We start from the raw sequence: 17,414 nt of genomic DNA, 5'->3' as shown, positions 1-17,414 counted from the left end.
GCAGCTGGTATCTGTTCCTCAGGGCGACACCACAAATCACAAACTGAAACTCAACCCAGATAAAACTAAATTCATCCTCCTCGAAAATGACAAAAGTCCCAATCATAACCAACATAGAAATCAACTCAATCAACTATCCCATCTAAACCACCATAAAATTACTAGGAATGACAATAGACAGATGCTGCACTATGCAGCCGCAAATAAATAAAATACAGAAATCCTTCTCAGTTATGAGAAACCTAAGACAAATCCGGAAATTCTTCGAAAGAACACAGTTCCAGCTTATAGTACAATCCCTAATCCTAGGTCTACTAGATTACTGCAACATCTTTTACCTCCCCTGCCCTGCCACTATGACCAAACAACTACAAACAATCCAAAATACAGCTCCGAGACTCATCTACTCATTGAGGAAACACGACCATATTACAAAAGCATACATTAACTCGCATTGGCTACCAATCCAAGAAAGAATACTATTTAAATTCTACTGTATGTTATTTAAAACTTTAAATGGAGACAGCCCAACCTACCTGAACAATCGCCTCATCCAAACCACCTCAATCAAGACATAGAAAAACGCACACCCCATTCACACCCCCCCCCCCCGATAAAGGAAGTAAAACGAAAAAAACTATACGATGGCCTTCTTGCCACTCAAGCAGGAAAAATAGATAAACAGATCTCCAATCTACTGATAACTACCCCAGACTACAAGATGTTCAGAAAAGAAATAAAAACTATACTCCAAGAAATTCCTGAAACAATCCTAACATCAAATACTCCTCCTCCCTCCTTCCCTCTTCCCGCCACTCAAACTACCTGACCTACTCTTTACCTCGACCTCTCTAGAAACATCTAATGATCTTCCATTGTAACCCACCATTTACTCTTAACCTCTACCTCTCTAGAAACATCTAATGATCTTCCATTGTAACCCCCCCGTTTATAATTTTTTTGTAAACCGCCTAGAACCGCAAGGTATTGGCGGAATAGAAATCTCTAATGTAATGTAATGTAATTTTAATTAATCATCACAGATTATTAGTAATTTTTTCCCTATACTGAGTAGACTCTCTAGAATGGTCATCAAGTACTAAGTATACTGAAGCATGGATTAAGAGTGGATAGGGGAAGGAAGCAGGGTTCTGAAAGGATATCAGTGTGTGCAAGGCAGGAATAAATGAAGGCTGCTTTCTTCTCTCCCACCCCTTTATCCTTCCCCCCTTGTTATTATATTCTCCTGGAAACTTACTAAACTAAGCAGCATCAATTATGGCTACATCAGCATTGCCAAAAGGAATCCTAGGAGCCAGAATATCCTCAGGTCATTGCCAGCTCGGCATAAGTTTTTTTCAGGGAAGGGGAATCTGGTTTCCCCACTATCCACCTGAGCTATGCTTAAATTGGGTGGAGGGAAAGTAGTATAACGAGGAATTTCTCCCTTGGGGGTGAGGGCAAAATTGTTAGCATTATTCAAAACTTTCTATGCAGCAGGTAGTAATAGGAAAGGTGACACTGATGAGAATCCAGGAGGCAGAAAATGCCCCTCTCCCTTTCCCACTATCATCTTCTCTAGTTGCCTTACTGCCCTGAACAGTAGTCTGCCATAAAAGATATGGAAAGACAGTCATCCTCACATACTAAGTGGCCAGATATTAAGGTTGGTTTTATCTGCCGCTACTGCTGCTACTTGCTGCTTCTTCAGGCAGCAAAGCCAGCTCCCACTCACAATCCACACACACAAGCTGGAATTGAGAAGCTGGTGAGAGACTGCTCGCCATCTCATTTTATGTTGTTGCTTTGAAGGGATCTAGGTTCCTTGTAGCGCCCAACTCCTACTTTGATTGTATCTTATACATGCATAATCAAACAAGCAAAAGAACAGAGGGAGAGACTGACCCTTGATAAAAGACAAAATAAGCCTAAAGAAAAACTAGCCTAAAATTTTTCCAGTTTGTATTTAGTAGGTGGAGGAGTAACCTAGTGGTTAGAATAACAAGCATGACATCCATGGATCCCAGTTCATATCCTGCTGTTCACTTCTTAAGACAATGGAGGCTTGTTACTTGTCCAAGATCACAAGTACTGCACAATTACTTACCTGCAACAGATGTTATCCAGGGAAAGCAGGCAAATTCAAGGACACAAACTTCAAAGAAATGGGAGACTTCGTTCACCAGGCACTACAAAGCCAAGCAGAAACCGATAACGTGGAAGAAATGTGGTTGACTTTGAAAGCCACCATATAAGAAGCAACAAACCGCTATGTTAAATCAGTAAGTAAACGGCAAAGGAACAATAAGCCACAGTGGTTCTCTGCGGAGATTTCGGACCTCATTAAGGAGAAGAAAAAAGCATCCATCTCTTACAAACAATCAGGGAAACAGAACTCTAGGGAAGTCTATCTGGCCAAGTCAAAAGCCGTCAAAACAGCAGTTAGGGAGGCCAAATTCCGCACGGAGGAGTCTCTAGCGAAGAACATCCAGAAAGAAGATAAATCCTTCTTCAGGTATATCAGTGACAGAAATAAGAACTCAGGCGGGATAGTACGTCTTAGGAAACCAGACGGAGACTATGTAGAAGCGGACTCGGAAAAAGCCCAACTGTTAAATGAATACTTCTGCTCAGTCTCACCCGCGAGGCGCCAGGACTCAGCCCTCAGCTACAGACAAGGGTTGACGCAGATGACCCGTTTAGTAATTTCAAGTTTACACCCAGCGGTGTCTACTGCGAGCTGTCAAAGCTTAAGGTTAACAAGGCAATGGGGCCTGACAACCTACACCCCAGGGTGCTCAGGGAGTTGTGTGATGTCTTGGCGGAACTGCTATCCGTGCTCTTCAATCTCTCCCTTAGTACGGGTAACGTCCCGTTGGACTGGAAGACGGCTAATGTCATTCCACTCCACAAGAAAGGCTCCAAGATGGAGACAGCAAACTACAGACCGGTGAGTCTCACATCAATAGTGTGCAAACTAATGGAAACTCTAATCAAACGCCAAATGGATACGATCCTGAACGAGGAGAATCTACGGGATCCCCGTCAACATGGATTTACTAAGGGGAGATCCTGCCAATCCAAACTGATCAACTTCTTTGACTGGGTGATGAGGAAGCTGGATGTTGGGGAGTCCCTGGACATTGTATACCTGGACTTCAGTAAAGCATTCGATAGCGTACCACACCGCAGGTTGCTGAGCAAGATGAGTTCTATAGGATTGGGCGACACATTGACGAAATGGTTGGGAACTGGCTTGGAGGTAGACTTCAGAGGGTAGTGGTGAATGGCACCCCCTCCGAAATGACGGAGGTAATCAGTGGAGTGCTGCAGGGCTTGGTCCTGGGCCCGATCCTATTCAACATCTTTATAAGAGACTTGGCAGAAGGGCTGCGAGGTAAAATAACATTATTCGCCGATGACGCCAAACTAAGCAATGTAGTGGGCAAAAGCACAACAGACATAAATTCAATGTCCGACAAACATGATGCACGACCTACTCCTACTGGAGCGCTGGTCTAGGTCTTGGCAACTCAGCTTCAATGCCAAAAAATGCAAAGTCATGCACCTGGGCAGCCAAAATCCATGCAAGACTTACACCCTTAATGGTGAGATCCTAACAAGAACTGAAGCAGAACGAGACTTAGGGGACTGCCAATCAATTGGAGCAAGCTTCATCCAAGGCAAGGCAAATCATAGGTTACATACACAGGAGTTTCGTCAGCCGTAAACATGAAGTCATTATGCCATTGTATAGATCCATGGTGAGGCCCCACCTGGAATACTGTGTGCAATTCTGGAGGCCGCATTACCGTAAGGATGTACTGAGACTGGAGTCGGTCTAGAGAATGGCCACCCGGATGGTCTCGGGACTCAAAGATCTCCCGTACGAGGAACGGCTGGATAAGTTGCAGCTGTACTCACTCGAGGAACGCAGAGAGAGGGGTGACATGATCGAGACATTCAAGTATCTCATGGGCTGCATCGAGGTGGAAGAAGATATCTTCTTCAAGGGTCCCGCGGCAACAAGTGGGCATCCGTGGAAAATCAGGGGCGGGAAACTGCACGGGGACACCAGGAAATTCTTTTTCACTGAAAGGGTGGTTGATCACTGGAATAATCTTCCACTTCAGATTATTGAGGCCAGCAGCGTGCCTGATTTTAAGGCCAAATGGGATAGACACGTGGGATCTATTCACAGAAAAAGGTAGGGGAGGGTCATTGGGGTGGGCAGACTAGATGGGCCGTGGCCCTTATCTGCCGTCTATTTCTATGTTTCTATGTTTGTATATGATTTAATTGATATAATATGATATACTTGATGTAAGATGAAAAAATGAATAAAGATTTAGAAAAAAAAAAAAGAAATTGCCATTCTAGCACATAGGGATGTAGAGTATTTAAGCTATGGATCCACTGTTGTTCGCATTGCCATAACTGCCTTTTTACATCTCCAAGTCTTAAAGATGTCTGAATCGTAACAATAGCCCAGCATTGAAAATTAACAAAATAGTGTTGTTCTTCTACACAGTGTGCTGCTAATGGTGCAGATGTTTTTTTTAGTATTCAAACAACTTTTGTGTTTGTAAGTCTTACTGTAATAAAAGATCTAGATGTATAGATCGCAGGGACATTTCATAATATATACTACGTTTGTAGATTGACATGTGGTTTCATATCTCAATTTATATTCCTTACCATCATTGTAGCCCAAAAAGCTAGTTATAGTGGCCATGACATTACAATTCGAGCATCGTCCATATGGATGGTGTCCACCACTAACAGCACGTTTCATATAAGTTTCTCTGTAGAGATAGAAGTGACAGGCCTTAGCAGTTTGTTGGATGTGCATAGAAAATTAGAGGTCAGAATCGAAGACTACTCCAAGGTTGCGAGCAGAGGAGACTGGAACAATGACAGTATTATTTACCGAGATGGAGGAGGAGGAATAGAAGGTTTAGGAGGGAAGAGGAGCAGCTCAGTCTTGGACATGTTTAGTTTCAGATGACGGCAGGACATCCAGGCAGCAATGTCAGCCAAACAGGCAGAGACTTTTTATTGGACTTTAGATGAAATTTCAGGCATAGAGAATGAGATCTGGGAGTCATCAGCATATAGGTGACACTGAAAGCCTTGGGAGGAGATCAGGGCACTGAGGGAAGAGGTATAGAGAGAGAAAAGAAGAGGTCCTAAGACAGAACTGCGGGGTAGCAGCAGAAGAGGACCCATCAACACATACACTAAAGGTGCGATGGGAGAGGTTGGAGGCAAACCAGGGAAGGACAGATTCACAGAATCCAAATGAGGACAACGTATCAAGGAGTAAGCTGTGATTAACAGTATCAAAGGCAGCAGACAGGTCAAGAAGGATAAGGATCGAGTAAAGGCTCTTAGATCTGGCTATGAACAGGTCACTGTGTGAGGGCAGACTCTGTGGAGTGTTGGGGGCAAAAGCCAGATTGTAGAGGATCAAGAATCTGTCAATGAAGAACAGCATAGAGATAAGTAGTGCTTATGTTGCACTACTTATTTCTTTATTGCTATTAGACATATGCAGTGCTGTCCAGCAAAACATAGAAGTTCCTGCTCAAAAGAGCTTACAATCCATTTTTTTCACATATGTGTGTGTGTATTTTGTGAGTTCATTTGAGAGAAGGAGTGGACTGCCTACCTCTTGGGTTCTGCATGTGGAATGGGGATCTCTGGAGGATCTGGATTTCAGTTATCTTAGAGTATAAATTTGGCTTCCAGAGCCTCCTTAGTACTTAGTAATCCTGGTTTCCATTTAAATTCAAGCCCACCATCTGTTACATTTAACAGACACCAAGAAGTAGACACCATGAAGTATATGTTAGGTTAAAATTTAGTGTTACAAATTTGTTTTTGAAACTGTTTTTCACTGGATTCCTTATTCATGGAGATAAGCAGTGGTTTTCTTAAGTCTACATGGCTAATAAACAGTTTATGAATTTTCTTAATGTTTTTTGTATTTTATCATAGCCTATTGACCTGAGTACATGCAGACTTTCAATTCACATATTTCATTTGAATGAAGAGGGACCCAGCACAGAAAATCTGGAAGAAGAGAATGAAAATCTTGTAGCAGCCAATCACTGGTTGCTCCCATCTGGTATAGCTTGTTTTTTATTTTTTTTTCCTTAGCTATAATCTTATCAAACAAAGAAAGGTGTTATTTACTAATACTTTAGATCCAGAAGATAAAGATATCTCTTAAGTATAAAATGCTAAATTTACCATGGTGCTTATTTTCAAATCACTTAGACACACAAAAGTATCATAGAGTTCTATGGTACTTTGTGTGTTTTAAGTGTTTTGAGAATGAGTCTCTATATATTATAACACTAAGGGCTCCTTTTACAAAGGTGCGCTAAGCTTTTTAGTGCGTGCTAACCACACGCTAAATGCTAACGCATGCATGTTAATCTGTGGACACGTAAGTGTTTAGCAAAAAAGAGGGGGTAAGTTTGTTTGTTTGTTTTTTTATTTTGAAGCTCAAATCGGGCTCAGAACATTTTTACTGATTCTGACTCCACCACCATGCTGGCAGTCTCTGAAAATATCTCTGGCCAGAAGGGTAGAGACTTGTGGAATTGTGTATTAGGGGCCTGATTTACCAAGCTTTATCTAGTTTTTTCCTAGATACAAAATGGGATGGACTTAATAAAATAAGAATAAATGGCTTCAGTGGATAACCCCTAGATCCAAATAAATTTTTAAGGCATTTCATATATACATCATAATATTGTTTGACATCCATATCTCTGTATGCTGTCCCAACCCAGTCTCTCTCATATCTCCTCCAATCTGCCTTGATATACTCTCCCTTTATATTAGTTAGCTAATACTAATGGTGCTGCTGAGAATGTTCTGAGCACATGAAAAATATGAAAGAGGGAGAAGGGTAGAAAAAATATTTGCAAGTAGCTGACAGGAATGAAATACTTATAACCCTGTCTATTACATTTTCTCATAGACAAAACTGCAGTCTGTGTATTAAAGATTATCCCAGGACAAGCAGGCAGCCTATTCTCACATATGGGTGACGTCATCCACGGAGCTCGGATGCAGACAGCCTCGCAAGCAGACTTGCTTGTAGAAATGTAGAAGTTTTGAGTCGGCCACACCGCGCATGCGCGAGTGCCTTCCCGCCCAGCGCAGGGCGAGTCTCCTGAGTTCTCAGTTTTCTGCGGAGCCCAGAAGTCCGTCTTTGACACTCTGCGCCAAACTTTTCTTCGTGCCTTCTCTCACTGCGGTTTGTGCTACTTTTCGTCACGAATCACTGTTATTTCTTTCTTTCAGTTTAAAAAAAAACAACTAAAACTAAAGACTTTATTTTTCTTTCTTTGACTGGCAGGGCAGGCCGCAGCTTGCAGGCTTCGACTTCCCTGTGGCCATTTTTCCTCCTATGTCCCGGCCAGCATTGGGCTTCAAGAAGTATAGCTGGTGTCAGCGTGCGATTTCACTCACGGACCCACACCATTGGTGCCTCAAGTGCTTCGGGCCTGATCATGATCCTAAGTTGTGTGAATGTTGTGCTACTCTTCAACCTCGAGCCCTTAAACGTCATCGGATTTTAGTGGAGAAACTGTTCGGGATGGACTCTTCAATCACACCTTTGACCTCGAGCATGGCCTTGGTCCCATCTTCCAACGAGGGTCCTCCTGCTTCCACGACTCCGACCTTGAGCTTCATCAGACCTTCCTCATTTGGGATGTCTCTGTCCTCGAGTAAACCTGCTATCTCTTCTCCTGAGCTTTCCTCAGGTCAGATACCTAAGCAGAAGGTTCCGGCAGTGGTCCTCAAGCTTTCCAAGACTTCTAAGTCGAAGCATATCTCCACTGCCACTTTGGAGGCTATAGCCGCAGCAAGTGGTCTGGTTTCAGATGCGAATCCATCTTTGCCGGCTTCCCTCCAGACCATGTTAGAGTAACAGTTTGTCCAGTTAGTGACAAAATTTGGTACGACGCTGTCTTCTCTAATCCAGCCTGGGCAATCAGCAGTCTCCCGCGAGATCGAGCCTCTACCTCTGCCTCTGCTTCGAGCTGAACCTTTACACTCTATGCAAGGAGCAGAGTCTTTGCAAGTGTCTGGTCTGCCATCTATGCACTCTATTGCAAGGAGTAGATTCTTTGCGAGTGCCTCGACAGGAATCCTCACACTCCATACAAGGAGCAGAGTCTTTTGGGAGTGCTTCAAGATTCCTCCATTAAACCTCTTGTGTTTCGATCTACTGCTTCTAGCCCTATCCATTCACCTGTAGCATTGCCTACTTCCATCTCTAGGGCGAAGTCTCGATCTCGAGACCTGCTTCCACACACCACTCTCGTCGTCGATCAAGGCCTTCATCGAGACATCCATCCAGGCATAGGTCTCCTTCCAAAGAGCAACCTTCTTCGTCTAGGCCTCATTCCAGATCTTATCCCAGGACAAGCAGGCAGGTATTCTCACTAGTGGGTGACGTCATCCAACGGAGCCCCGATGCGGACATCTCACAAGCATACTTGCTTGTAGAAACTTTTAGAAATTTCGAGTTGCCCACACCGTGCATGCGCGAGTGCCTTCCCGCCCGATGCACTGGGCGCGTTTCCTCAGTTCTTTCTGTTCCGCGGAGCTGAGAAGTCCGTCTTCAACTCTCTGTGCGAAGTTCCTTCACTTGTGCCTTCTGTGCCCACGGTTTTGAGTTTTTTTGGCTCATTATCATTGGCTCACGTTGCGTTTTCTTGTTTTCAAAAAAAAAAATTTATTTCGATCGTTCGACCAGGCAGGCCGCATGGCCGCGGCCCCACGGCTTCGATCTTGCGGCGGAGCTTTTTCGGCTTATGTCCCGGCCTGTTACCGGTTTTAAAAAGTGTGTCAAGTGCCAGCGCACGATTTCATTGACGGACCCTCATCGAAGCTGTCTTCAGTGTCTCGGGCCTCAACATCTTCCGAAATCGTGCCAGCCTTGCTCCACACTTACAGCACGTGCTTTTAAGCGTCGCTGCATTTTGTGGGAGTCGCTGTTCAGCATGGAGGCGTCCCCGGAGCTGCCCTCATCACAGAGCGCCACGCCTTCGACTTCCGCTTCAACCTCGAGTCTGCTCAAGCCTTCCTCATTCATGCCAGCTTCGACTCCGCCTGCTGCGGTGCCTTCCGCTGTCTCCTCAGGTCAGGTAACGCAGCCTCCCATTCCTCCAGTGGTGCTCAAGGTGCCCAAGGCGTCTAAGCCCAAGGCCCCGGGCGGCCGAGTTAGCGATGTCCGTGCTGGAGGTCCCTTTCCGGAAGCGGATCCCTCTTTGCCGTCTTCATTCCATTCCATGATGGAGAAGCGATTTGTCGAGCTCTTTACTAATATTGGGCCGACGCTTCTCTCCCAAATCCAGCCTGGGCACGCGGAAGCCTCCCGCGAGGTCGAACTGCCTCCGGTGCCTCCTCGACGCACACTCTCGCTGCTGGGAGCAGACCCGATTCGAACCTCACTAACCTCTCTACGAACATATCCTCATGCATAACGAACCTCCAATCCTGGATGGCATCCTTCCTGCCATTATTCCTCTATCCTGGAACTCCGCAACTCCTACCTCCTCCAGACCCTCCCAAACTCTTAAACTATCTTTCCCTTCCACAAAAGGTATTTCTCATGCAGGCAAACTAGGGTCATCCCTCCCCTTTAGAATCATTGAGCTCTGGAATAACCTTACCTCCCCGCTCCGAACCTCAAGCTCCCTCCAGCTTTTCCGTAAACACCTAAAAACCTGGCTATTCTCAAACTAACACTTCCCCCCCTCTTAGTCCTCTCCCACCCATCCACACCCTCTTACACCTAATCCTTAAACCCTCCACTGGAGTTCCTTTCTCATCCTAATTCCTGTAAACCGTGCCGAGCTCTGCGTCTACGGAGATGGTGCGGTATATAAACCTAAGGTTTAGTTTAGTTAGTTTAGTTTAGTCCATCCCAGACTGCCTTTTTTATTCAGGAAGCTCAAGCTCTGCTTCGTCTGTGCCATCGAACCAGTTCCTTTGGGACAGCAGAACACAGGGGGTTTTACTCCTGATACTTCCTAGTTCCGAAGAAGATGGGCGATCTGCGACCCATTCTGGATCTCAGGGCTCTCAACAAATTTTTAGTCAAAGAAAAATTTTGCTTGTTGTCCCTGGTGTCCCTTTACCCCCTTCTAGATCAGAACAACTGGTTATGCTCTCTGGATCTCAAGGAGCCTTATACTCATATTCCCATTCATCCGACCTCCCATCAATATCTCAGATTTCAGGTGGGGAATCTGCATTACCAATACAGAGTGCTACCCTGGCTTCATCTCCCAGAGTGTTCACCAAGTGCCTGGTGGTGGTAGCAGCAGCTCTAAGGAACCATGGTCTTCAGGTGTTCCCCTACCTAGACGACTGGCTCATCAAGGATTCAACATCTCAGGGGGTTATTGTAGCGACCAACGGACTACGTGGTTCCTACTAGAGAATGACACGGTGGCGGTTTACCCGCGGCCACCGGGTTTAGCTGCGGGTAACCCGCCAAAACGGGGAACAAAAACTAGCAGTCGCTGTGGCGACGGGGACAAGGCCATTCACCGCCCCGTGGAGCAGTGAATGGTCTTGTCCCCGCAGTGAGGCATGAAGGATCGCGCGGTCCCCGCAGCCCACACCCGCCTGCCCATTCGATCCTAGTGATTAGCCAGCTCTCTCCCTTTTCCTCACCTTATTTTTTAGGTTTTCTTTTTCGGTGACCCGCACGCTATCAAAGAGCCGCGCACCCGCTGCTGCTCAGTTTAGATCTTCTGTTCTGACGCAACCAGAAAAAGGAAGTTGCAGCAGAGCAGAAGATTGAACACTGAGCAGCCGCGCGTGCGTGGCTCTTTGGGAAAGCGTGCAGGTCGCCGAAAAAGAAAACCTACAAACTAAGGTGAGGAGAAGGGAGAGAGCTGGCTAAACACTAGGATCGATTGGGCAGGCGGGTGGGGGCTGCGAGGACCGTGCGATCGCCCGTGTTCCCGGCTCAAACTGGAAGGAGGGAGTGAAAGGGAAAAGGATTCTGGGCCAAGGGGATGAAGATGGAAAGAAAAACCCACAGCAGGAAAGAAAGGGAAGGACAGGCAGGTGAGCCAGATGCTAGAAGCAGGGGGGGGAGGAAGAAAGAGGGGAAAAAGCTAGATGGGGTTGAAAAGAAGAGACACACTGGTATGGAAGAGGAAGATAGGGGAAATCTGGATACAGAAAGGTAACAGAAAGAGGGGAAATTATGTGCATGGGGCATAGGGACAGAGACATAAAGGGGACATGCCATGGGGATGGTATATGGACACGGGGGGGGGGGGCAATGGCAGATACTTAGGGGAGATATTAGAAATGGGGAAAATAGGAGCACAGAAGCGAGATGGTTTGTGGGGATGGGACAGGGACCGAGCTCGCAGGCTCCAGTGGCTTGCACAAATTACATTGTAACGTGCCATGAAAATAAGAGGGAGGAGGGTAGATAGATAGGCCACGCGAGAGGAGCTGAAGGGTGGTAGAAAGGAACAGATGGTAAAGGAGGGAGGGAAGGGTGGTGGTGGAAAGGAATAGGACAGACATTGAAGGAGGGTGGAGAGGAACAGACCCTGAAGGGAAATGTGGAAGACAGAATGGGAAGAAGACAGATGCCAGACTATGGGGGAGCGGAGGGAAGAAGGTGGGTGCTAGACCAATTGGGGGGGGGGGTGAAGAGAGAGGCACAGTAAAAGTAAATGGAAGACGCAGAGAGAAGACACACAGTGGATGGAAGGAATTGAATGAGAAGATGTGGAAAGCAGAAACCAGACAACAAAGGTAGAAAAAAAATTATATTTATTTATTTTTTGCTTTAGGATAAAGTAGTATATTAGTTGTGTTGATAAAAATTTATAAACAAAGCCCTGCCAGCTGAACATCTCTTTCTCTAGTTCAGCAGCAGGAACTTTGATTTTTAAGAAAGGAATAAGCTAAATATTACAGTACTAAGGCTTATATGGATGCAGCGGGGACGGTGACGGGGCGGTGAATGGGATGGTAGTGGCGGTAACGGGGCGGTGAAAGGGATGGCGGTGACGGTGACAGGGCGGTGAAGGGAACAGCGGTGACGGGGCGGTGCAGAGGATGGTGGGCCGGGGACAGATTTTTTCCCCGTGTCATTCTCTAGTTCCTACAAAGCTTGGGATTCAAAATCAATTTTCCTAAATCCAAACTGCAGCCCTCTCAGAATCTACAGTTCATCGGAGCTGTTCTGTACACTATCCAACTAAGCATTCCTTCCGCAACAATACCTGGAGGCTCTTCTTCAACTCTGTCATGCAGTGTCTTCCCGCTCTTCAGTCTCAGCGAGACACATGATGGTACTCCTAGGTCACATGGCCTCCACAATACACGTGACTCCTTTTGCCAAACTTCACCTCAGAATTCCTCAGTGGAACCTGGCATCTCAGTGGACGCAGGCTTGCGACCCACTCTCTCAACGCATTAAAGTCACTTCTTCGTTGAGACAGTCTCTCCGCTGGTGATGCTCTCTTCCAATCTCTTCAGAGGCTTGCTGTTTCAAATGCCCCCTCATCAAAAGGTCCTCACAACAGATTCCTCGATCTACGCGTGGGGGGCTCATCTCAATGGTCTCCGTACTCAAGGCCACTGGACTAGTACGGATCGTCAGTGTCGCATCAATCTGTTGGAACTCGGAGCGATCTTCAATGCTCTCAAAGTTTTTCTACATCTTCTTCACGACCAGGTAGTCCTCATTCGGACGGACAACCAAGTTGCCATGTACTATGTCAACAAATAGGGGGGGACGGGATCCCCTTCCCTTTTTCAAGAAGCTCTGAAGGTTTGGGCCTTGGTAATCCTCCACAACACCTTCCTCAAAGCTGTCTACATCCAAGGGACAAAAAACAGTTTGGCGGACAAATTGAGTCATCTCCTGCAACCTCACGAAAGGACACTCAATTCCTTGCCCCTTCATCACATTTTTTCGCAGTGGGGAACACCTCAGATAGATCTCTTTGCAGCTCCCCACAACCACAAACTGCCCCTGTTCTGCTCCAGGATATATTCTCCTCATCGCCTCGAGGCAGATACTTTTCTACTGGAATGGATGAATCTATTTCTATATGCATTCCCTCCATTCCCTCTCATTCTCAAGATTCTTGTCAAATTGAAGAATGATCATGCCACCATGATTCTGGTAGCTCCTTGGTGGCTGTGACAACCTTGGTACTCGCTTCTACTTCAACTCAGCAGCAGGGAGCCATACCTTCTACCAGTTTTTCCGTCTCTGCTTACACAGAGTCAAGGATCTCTACTTCATCCCAACCTGCAGTCTCTACACCTGACAGCTTAGTACATCTCAACATAACTCCTCTTCAGTTTTCTCAACCTGTAAGAGACATTTTAGAGGCTTCTAGAAAGCCTGCCACTAGACAATGCTACCATCAAAAATGTACTAGATTTTCTACGTGGTGCATCTCTCATGATAAGGTGCCTCAAGATCACTCCTTATCTTCTGTTCTAGATTATCTTTTGCACTTATCCACTTCTGGCCTCAAGTCTAATCGATCTGAGTCCATCGATGTCAGGTCAAAAGCGCGCTGGGACAAAGGCGCGCCCAGACAATTGAGCGCACCGCGCGCCACCGCACCACTCTAAATGACTGTTTTTAGCGCTCCGACGGGGGGGCGTGGGGGGGAACTCCCCACTTTACTTAATAGACATCGCGCCGCGTTGCAGGGGTGTGGGGGGTTGTAACCCCCCACATTTTACTGAAAACTTCACTTTTTCCCTGTTTTTAGGGAAAAAGTTCAGTTTACAGTAAAATGTGGACGGTTACAACCCCCCCAAACCCCCATAACGCCGGCGCGATGTCTATTAAGTAAACTGGTGGGGTTCCCCAACAAAACCCCCCGTCGGAGCCCCTAAAAACTGTAATTTAGAGCGGCGCGGCGGCACGTGCTGCGCTCAATTGTCGGTGCGCGCTTTTGTCTTTCGCGCCGTTGTCTATGAACCGAGTCCATCTCAGTGCAATTGCTGCTTTCCATCAGTCTATTGAAGGGAAACCCCTATCTGCTCATCCGGTGGTTTCCAGATTTATGAAAGGACTTTTCAATGTCAAACCTCCTCTCAAACTGCCTCCAGTGGTTTGGGATCTCAATGTTGTACTTGCTCTCACATCTGCTCGAAGAGTCAGTGAGCTGCAAGCATTAGTTGCTGATCCACCTTTCACAGTTTTCCATTATGACAAGGTGGCCTTCCGTCCTCATCCTACGTTCTTACCTAAAGTGGTTTCAGAATTTCATCTTAACCAATCTAATGTACTTCCAGTGTTTTTTCCAAGACCTCATTCTCATCCTCAGCTCTTCATACTCTGGACTGTAAACATGCTTTGGCCTTCTACTTGGAACGCACCAAACCACACAGACTGCTCCTCAACTTTTTGTCTCCTTTGATCCAAACAAGTTGGGGCATCCAATCTCTAAATGTACCATCTCCAACTGGATGGCTGCTTGTATCTTTTTCTGCTATGCCCAGGCTGGATTACAACTACAGAGTCAAGTCACAGCCCACAAAGTCAGAACAATGGCAGCTTCTGTGGCTTTTCTCAGATCTACCTCTATTGAGGAAATTTGCAAAGCTGCTACCTGGTCCTCAGTTCATACTTTCATTTCTCACTATTGTCTGGATGTTTTCTCCAGACAGGATGGCCATTTTGGCCATAGAGTATTACAAAATTTATTCTCCTAAGTTGCCAACGCTCCCACCATTCCATTCTGATTAGCTTGAAGGTCACCCCTATGTGAGAATAGGCTGCCTGCTTGTCATGGGATAAAGCACAGTTACTTATGGTAACAGTTGTTATCCAGGGACAGCAGGCAGCTATTCTCACAACCCACCCATCTCCCCTGGTTGTCTTCTCTGCTAGCTATCTGAACTGAGGAGACTCGCCCTGTGCTGGGTGGGAAGGCACTAGTGCATGTGCGGTGTGGCTGATTCGAAACTTCTACGTTTCTACAAGCAAGTCTGCTTGCGAGGCTGACCGCATCCAGGCTCCGTGTATGATGTCGCCCATATATGAGAATAGCTGCCTGCTGTCCCTGGATAACAACTGTTACGGTAAGTAACATTGCTTTTTCTCCAAGAGCCTGAAACAATATATATCCTGAAAACAATGTAAATCCTGAAAACTTAAAGTGCTTTGAAGTTATCAGAAAATTAGAAAACACTTTCAGATACTGGCATGTCACCATTGTTTTCAGGAGGAGAAAGAGGTCGCTGAAAGACTTAACATGTTCTTCTCTAATCTAATCCTTAGGTTTGTATACCGCGTCATCTCCACGTTCGTAGAGCTCGGCGCGGTTTACAGTAGATGAAATAGGAAGGAACTACAACAAAGGGTTAGAGGTAAAAGTATGAAGAATATTTAGAGGACTTGGGATGCCAGATATGAAGAGTTTTTGTGGACTTGGGATACCAAAGTTGGAGAGAGGCAACCAACCAACATACCGTAACCTGAGCAATTCTTCGATGGAAATCAAGCACAAAAGTTAACATCCATGGAAGTGAACCTTGAAGATGTGCGCAGGCAGATAGAAAAACTGACAAATCCCCGGGTCTGGACGGAATCCATCCAAGGGCTCTGAAGGAACTAAAGGAGGAGATAGCAGAACTACTGCAGCAAATTTGCAACCTATCCCTGAAAACATACGTGATCCCGGAGGATTGGAAGATAGCCAATGTTACGCCCATCTTTAAAAAGGGATCAAGAGGTGACCTGGGAAACTACAGACCGGTGAGTCTGACCTCGGTTCCGGGGAAAATGGTGGAAGCACTGATAAAAGAAAACATCGATGAACATCTTGAAAGAAATGAACTTCTGATAACCAGCCAACATGGTTTCTGCAGGGGGAAATCATGCCTGATTAACTTATTGCACTTCTTCGAGGGAATTAACAAACGTATGGACAGAGGAGACCCCATAGACATCATATACCTAGATTTCCAGAAAGCCTTTGACAAGGTGCCTCATGAACGTCTACTCCAGAAACTGAAGAACCATGGGGTGGACGGAGACGTACATAGATGGATCAGAAACTGGTTAGCGGGTAGGAAACAGAGGGTAGGGGTGAAGGGCCACTACTCCGACTGGAGGAAGGTCACGAGTGGTGTTCCACAGGGCTCGGTGCTCGGGCCGCTGCTATTTAATATAGTCATAAATGATTTAGAAACAGGGACGAAGTGTGAGATAATAAAATTTGCGGATAACATCAAACTGTTTAGTGGAGCTCGGACAAAGGAGGACTGCGAAGAATTGCAAAGGGACTTGAACAAACTAGGGGAATGGGCAACGAGATGGCAGATGAAGCCGACGGCACAGTGCGCAGCGGCCGCTAAGAGAGCAAATAGAATGTTAGGTATAATCAAGAAGGGTATTACAACCAGAACGAAATAAGTTATCCTGTCGTCGTATCGGGCGATGGTGCGTCCGCATCTGGAGTACTGCATCCAATATTGGTCGCCGTACCTTAAGAAGGTTATGGCGTTACTCGAGAGGGTTCAGAGGAGAGCGACACGTCTGATAAAAGGGATGGAAAACCTTTCATACGCTGAGAGAAGAGGAGACTGAAGAAGAGGAGACTTAGAGGGGATATGATAGAGACTTACAAGATCATGAAGGGTATAGAGAGAGTAGAGAGGGACAGATTCTTCAAACTTTCAAAAAATAAAAGAACAAAAGGGCATTCGAAAAAGTTGAAAGGGGACAGATTCAAAACAAATGCTAGGAAGTTCTTCTTTACCCAACGTGTGGTGGACACCTGGAATGTGCTTCCAGAGGAAGTAATAGGGCAGAGTACGGTACTAGGGTTTAATAAAGGATTGGACAATTTCCTGCTGGAAAAGGGTATAGAACCTGGACCTGTTTGGCCGCAGCGTGAGCGGGCTGCTGGGCACAATGGACCTCAGGTTTGACCCAGCGGAGACATTGCTTATGTTATGTTCTTATGAAGGATTTGCTTTGTAAACCTGATGTATGGACTCATCCTCGAGTGATAGAGAAGAAAGGACGTAGAAAATGTGGGCAATGCTCAATGTGTGTCGTCATGATGGAGACAGATAATTTTGCCCATCCTACTAAATCGTTGGTGGCAACCTCAAAGTTTGCCACTAATTGTACTTCTTATGTGGTGCATGTATTAGTCTGCACTTGCCAACTTTTATATGTGGCCACTATCAAGATAGTACTCCAACTATTCCTTAATAAGTCAACTAAATATTTGAATAGATCCTCAGCAGGCTCTTCATTCACTGTTTATGCACAAATTGCAAGAGCCGCTATCGTCATTAGATCCTAAGTATATATATATATATATATATATATATTTTATAGTGAACTTTTCTTAAAAAGTGAT

General features: G+C 45.8%; 1 protein-coding gene across 1 annotated transcript in view; it reads left to right on the top strand.

Moving 5' to 3' along the window:
* Positions 1-17,414, top strand: part of TRIP13 (thyroid hormone receptor interactor 13) — a 178,499-nt gene that overhangs the window by 32,876 nt on the left and 128,209 nt on the right. Inside the window, exon 4 of the mRNA XM_033929795.1 lies at positions 6,001-6,130. Within this exon, the coding sequence (XP_033785686.1) occupies positions 6,001-6,130 (130 nt within the window). The remainder of the gene's footprint in view (positions 1-6,000; positions 6,131-17,414) is intronic.

Source organism: Geotrypetes seraphini, chromosome 2 (genome assembly GCF_902459505.1).
Source record: "Geotrypetes seraphini chromosome 2, aGeoSer1.1, whole genome shotgun sequence".
In the NCBI taxonomy this organism is placed as follows: Eukaryota; Metazoa; Chordata; class Amphibia; order Gymnophiona; family Dermophiidae; genus Geotrypetes; species Geotrypetes seraphini.
The sequence above is the reverse complement of the archived record's forward strand: the minus strand, read 5'-3'. Positions and strand labels throughout refer to the sequence as shown.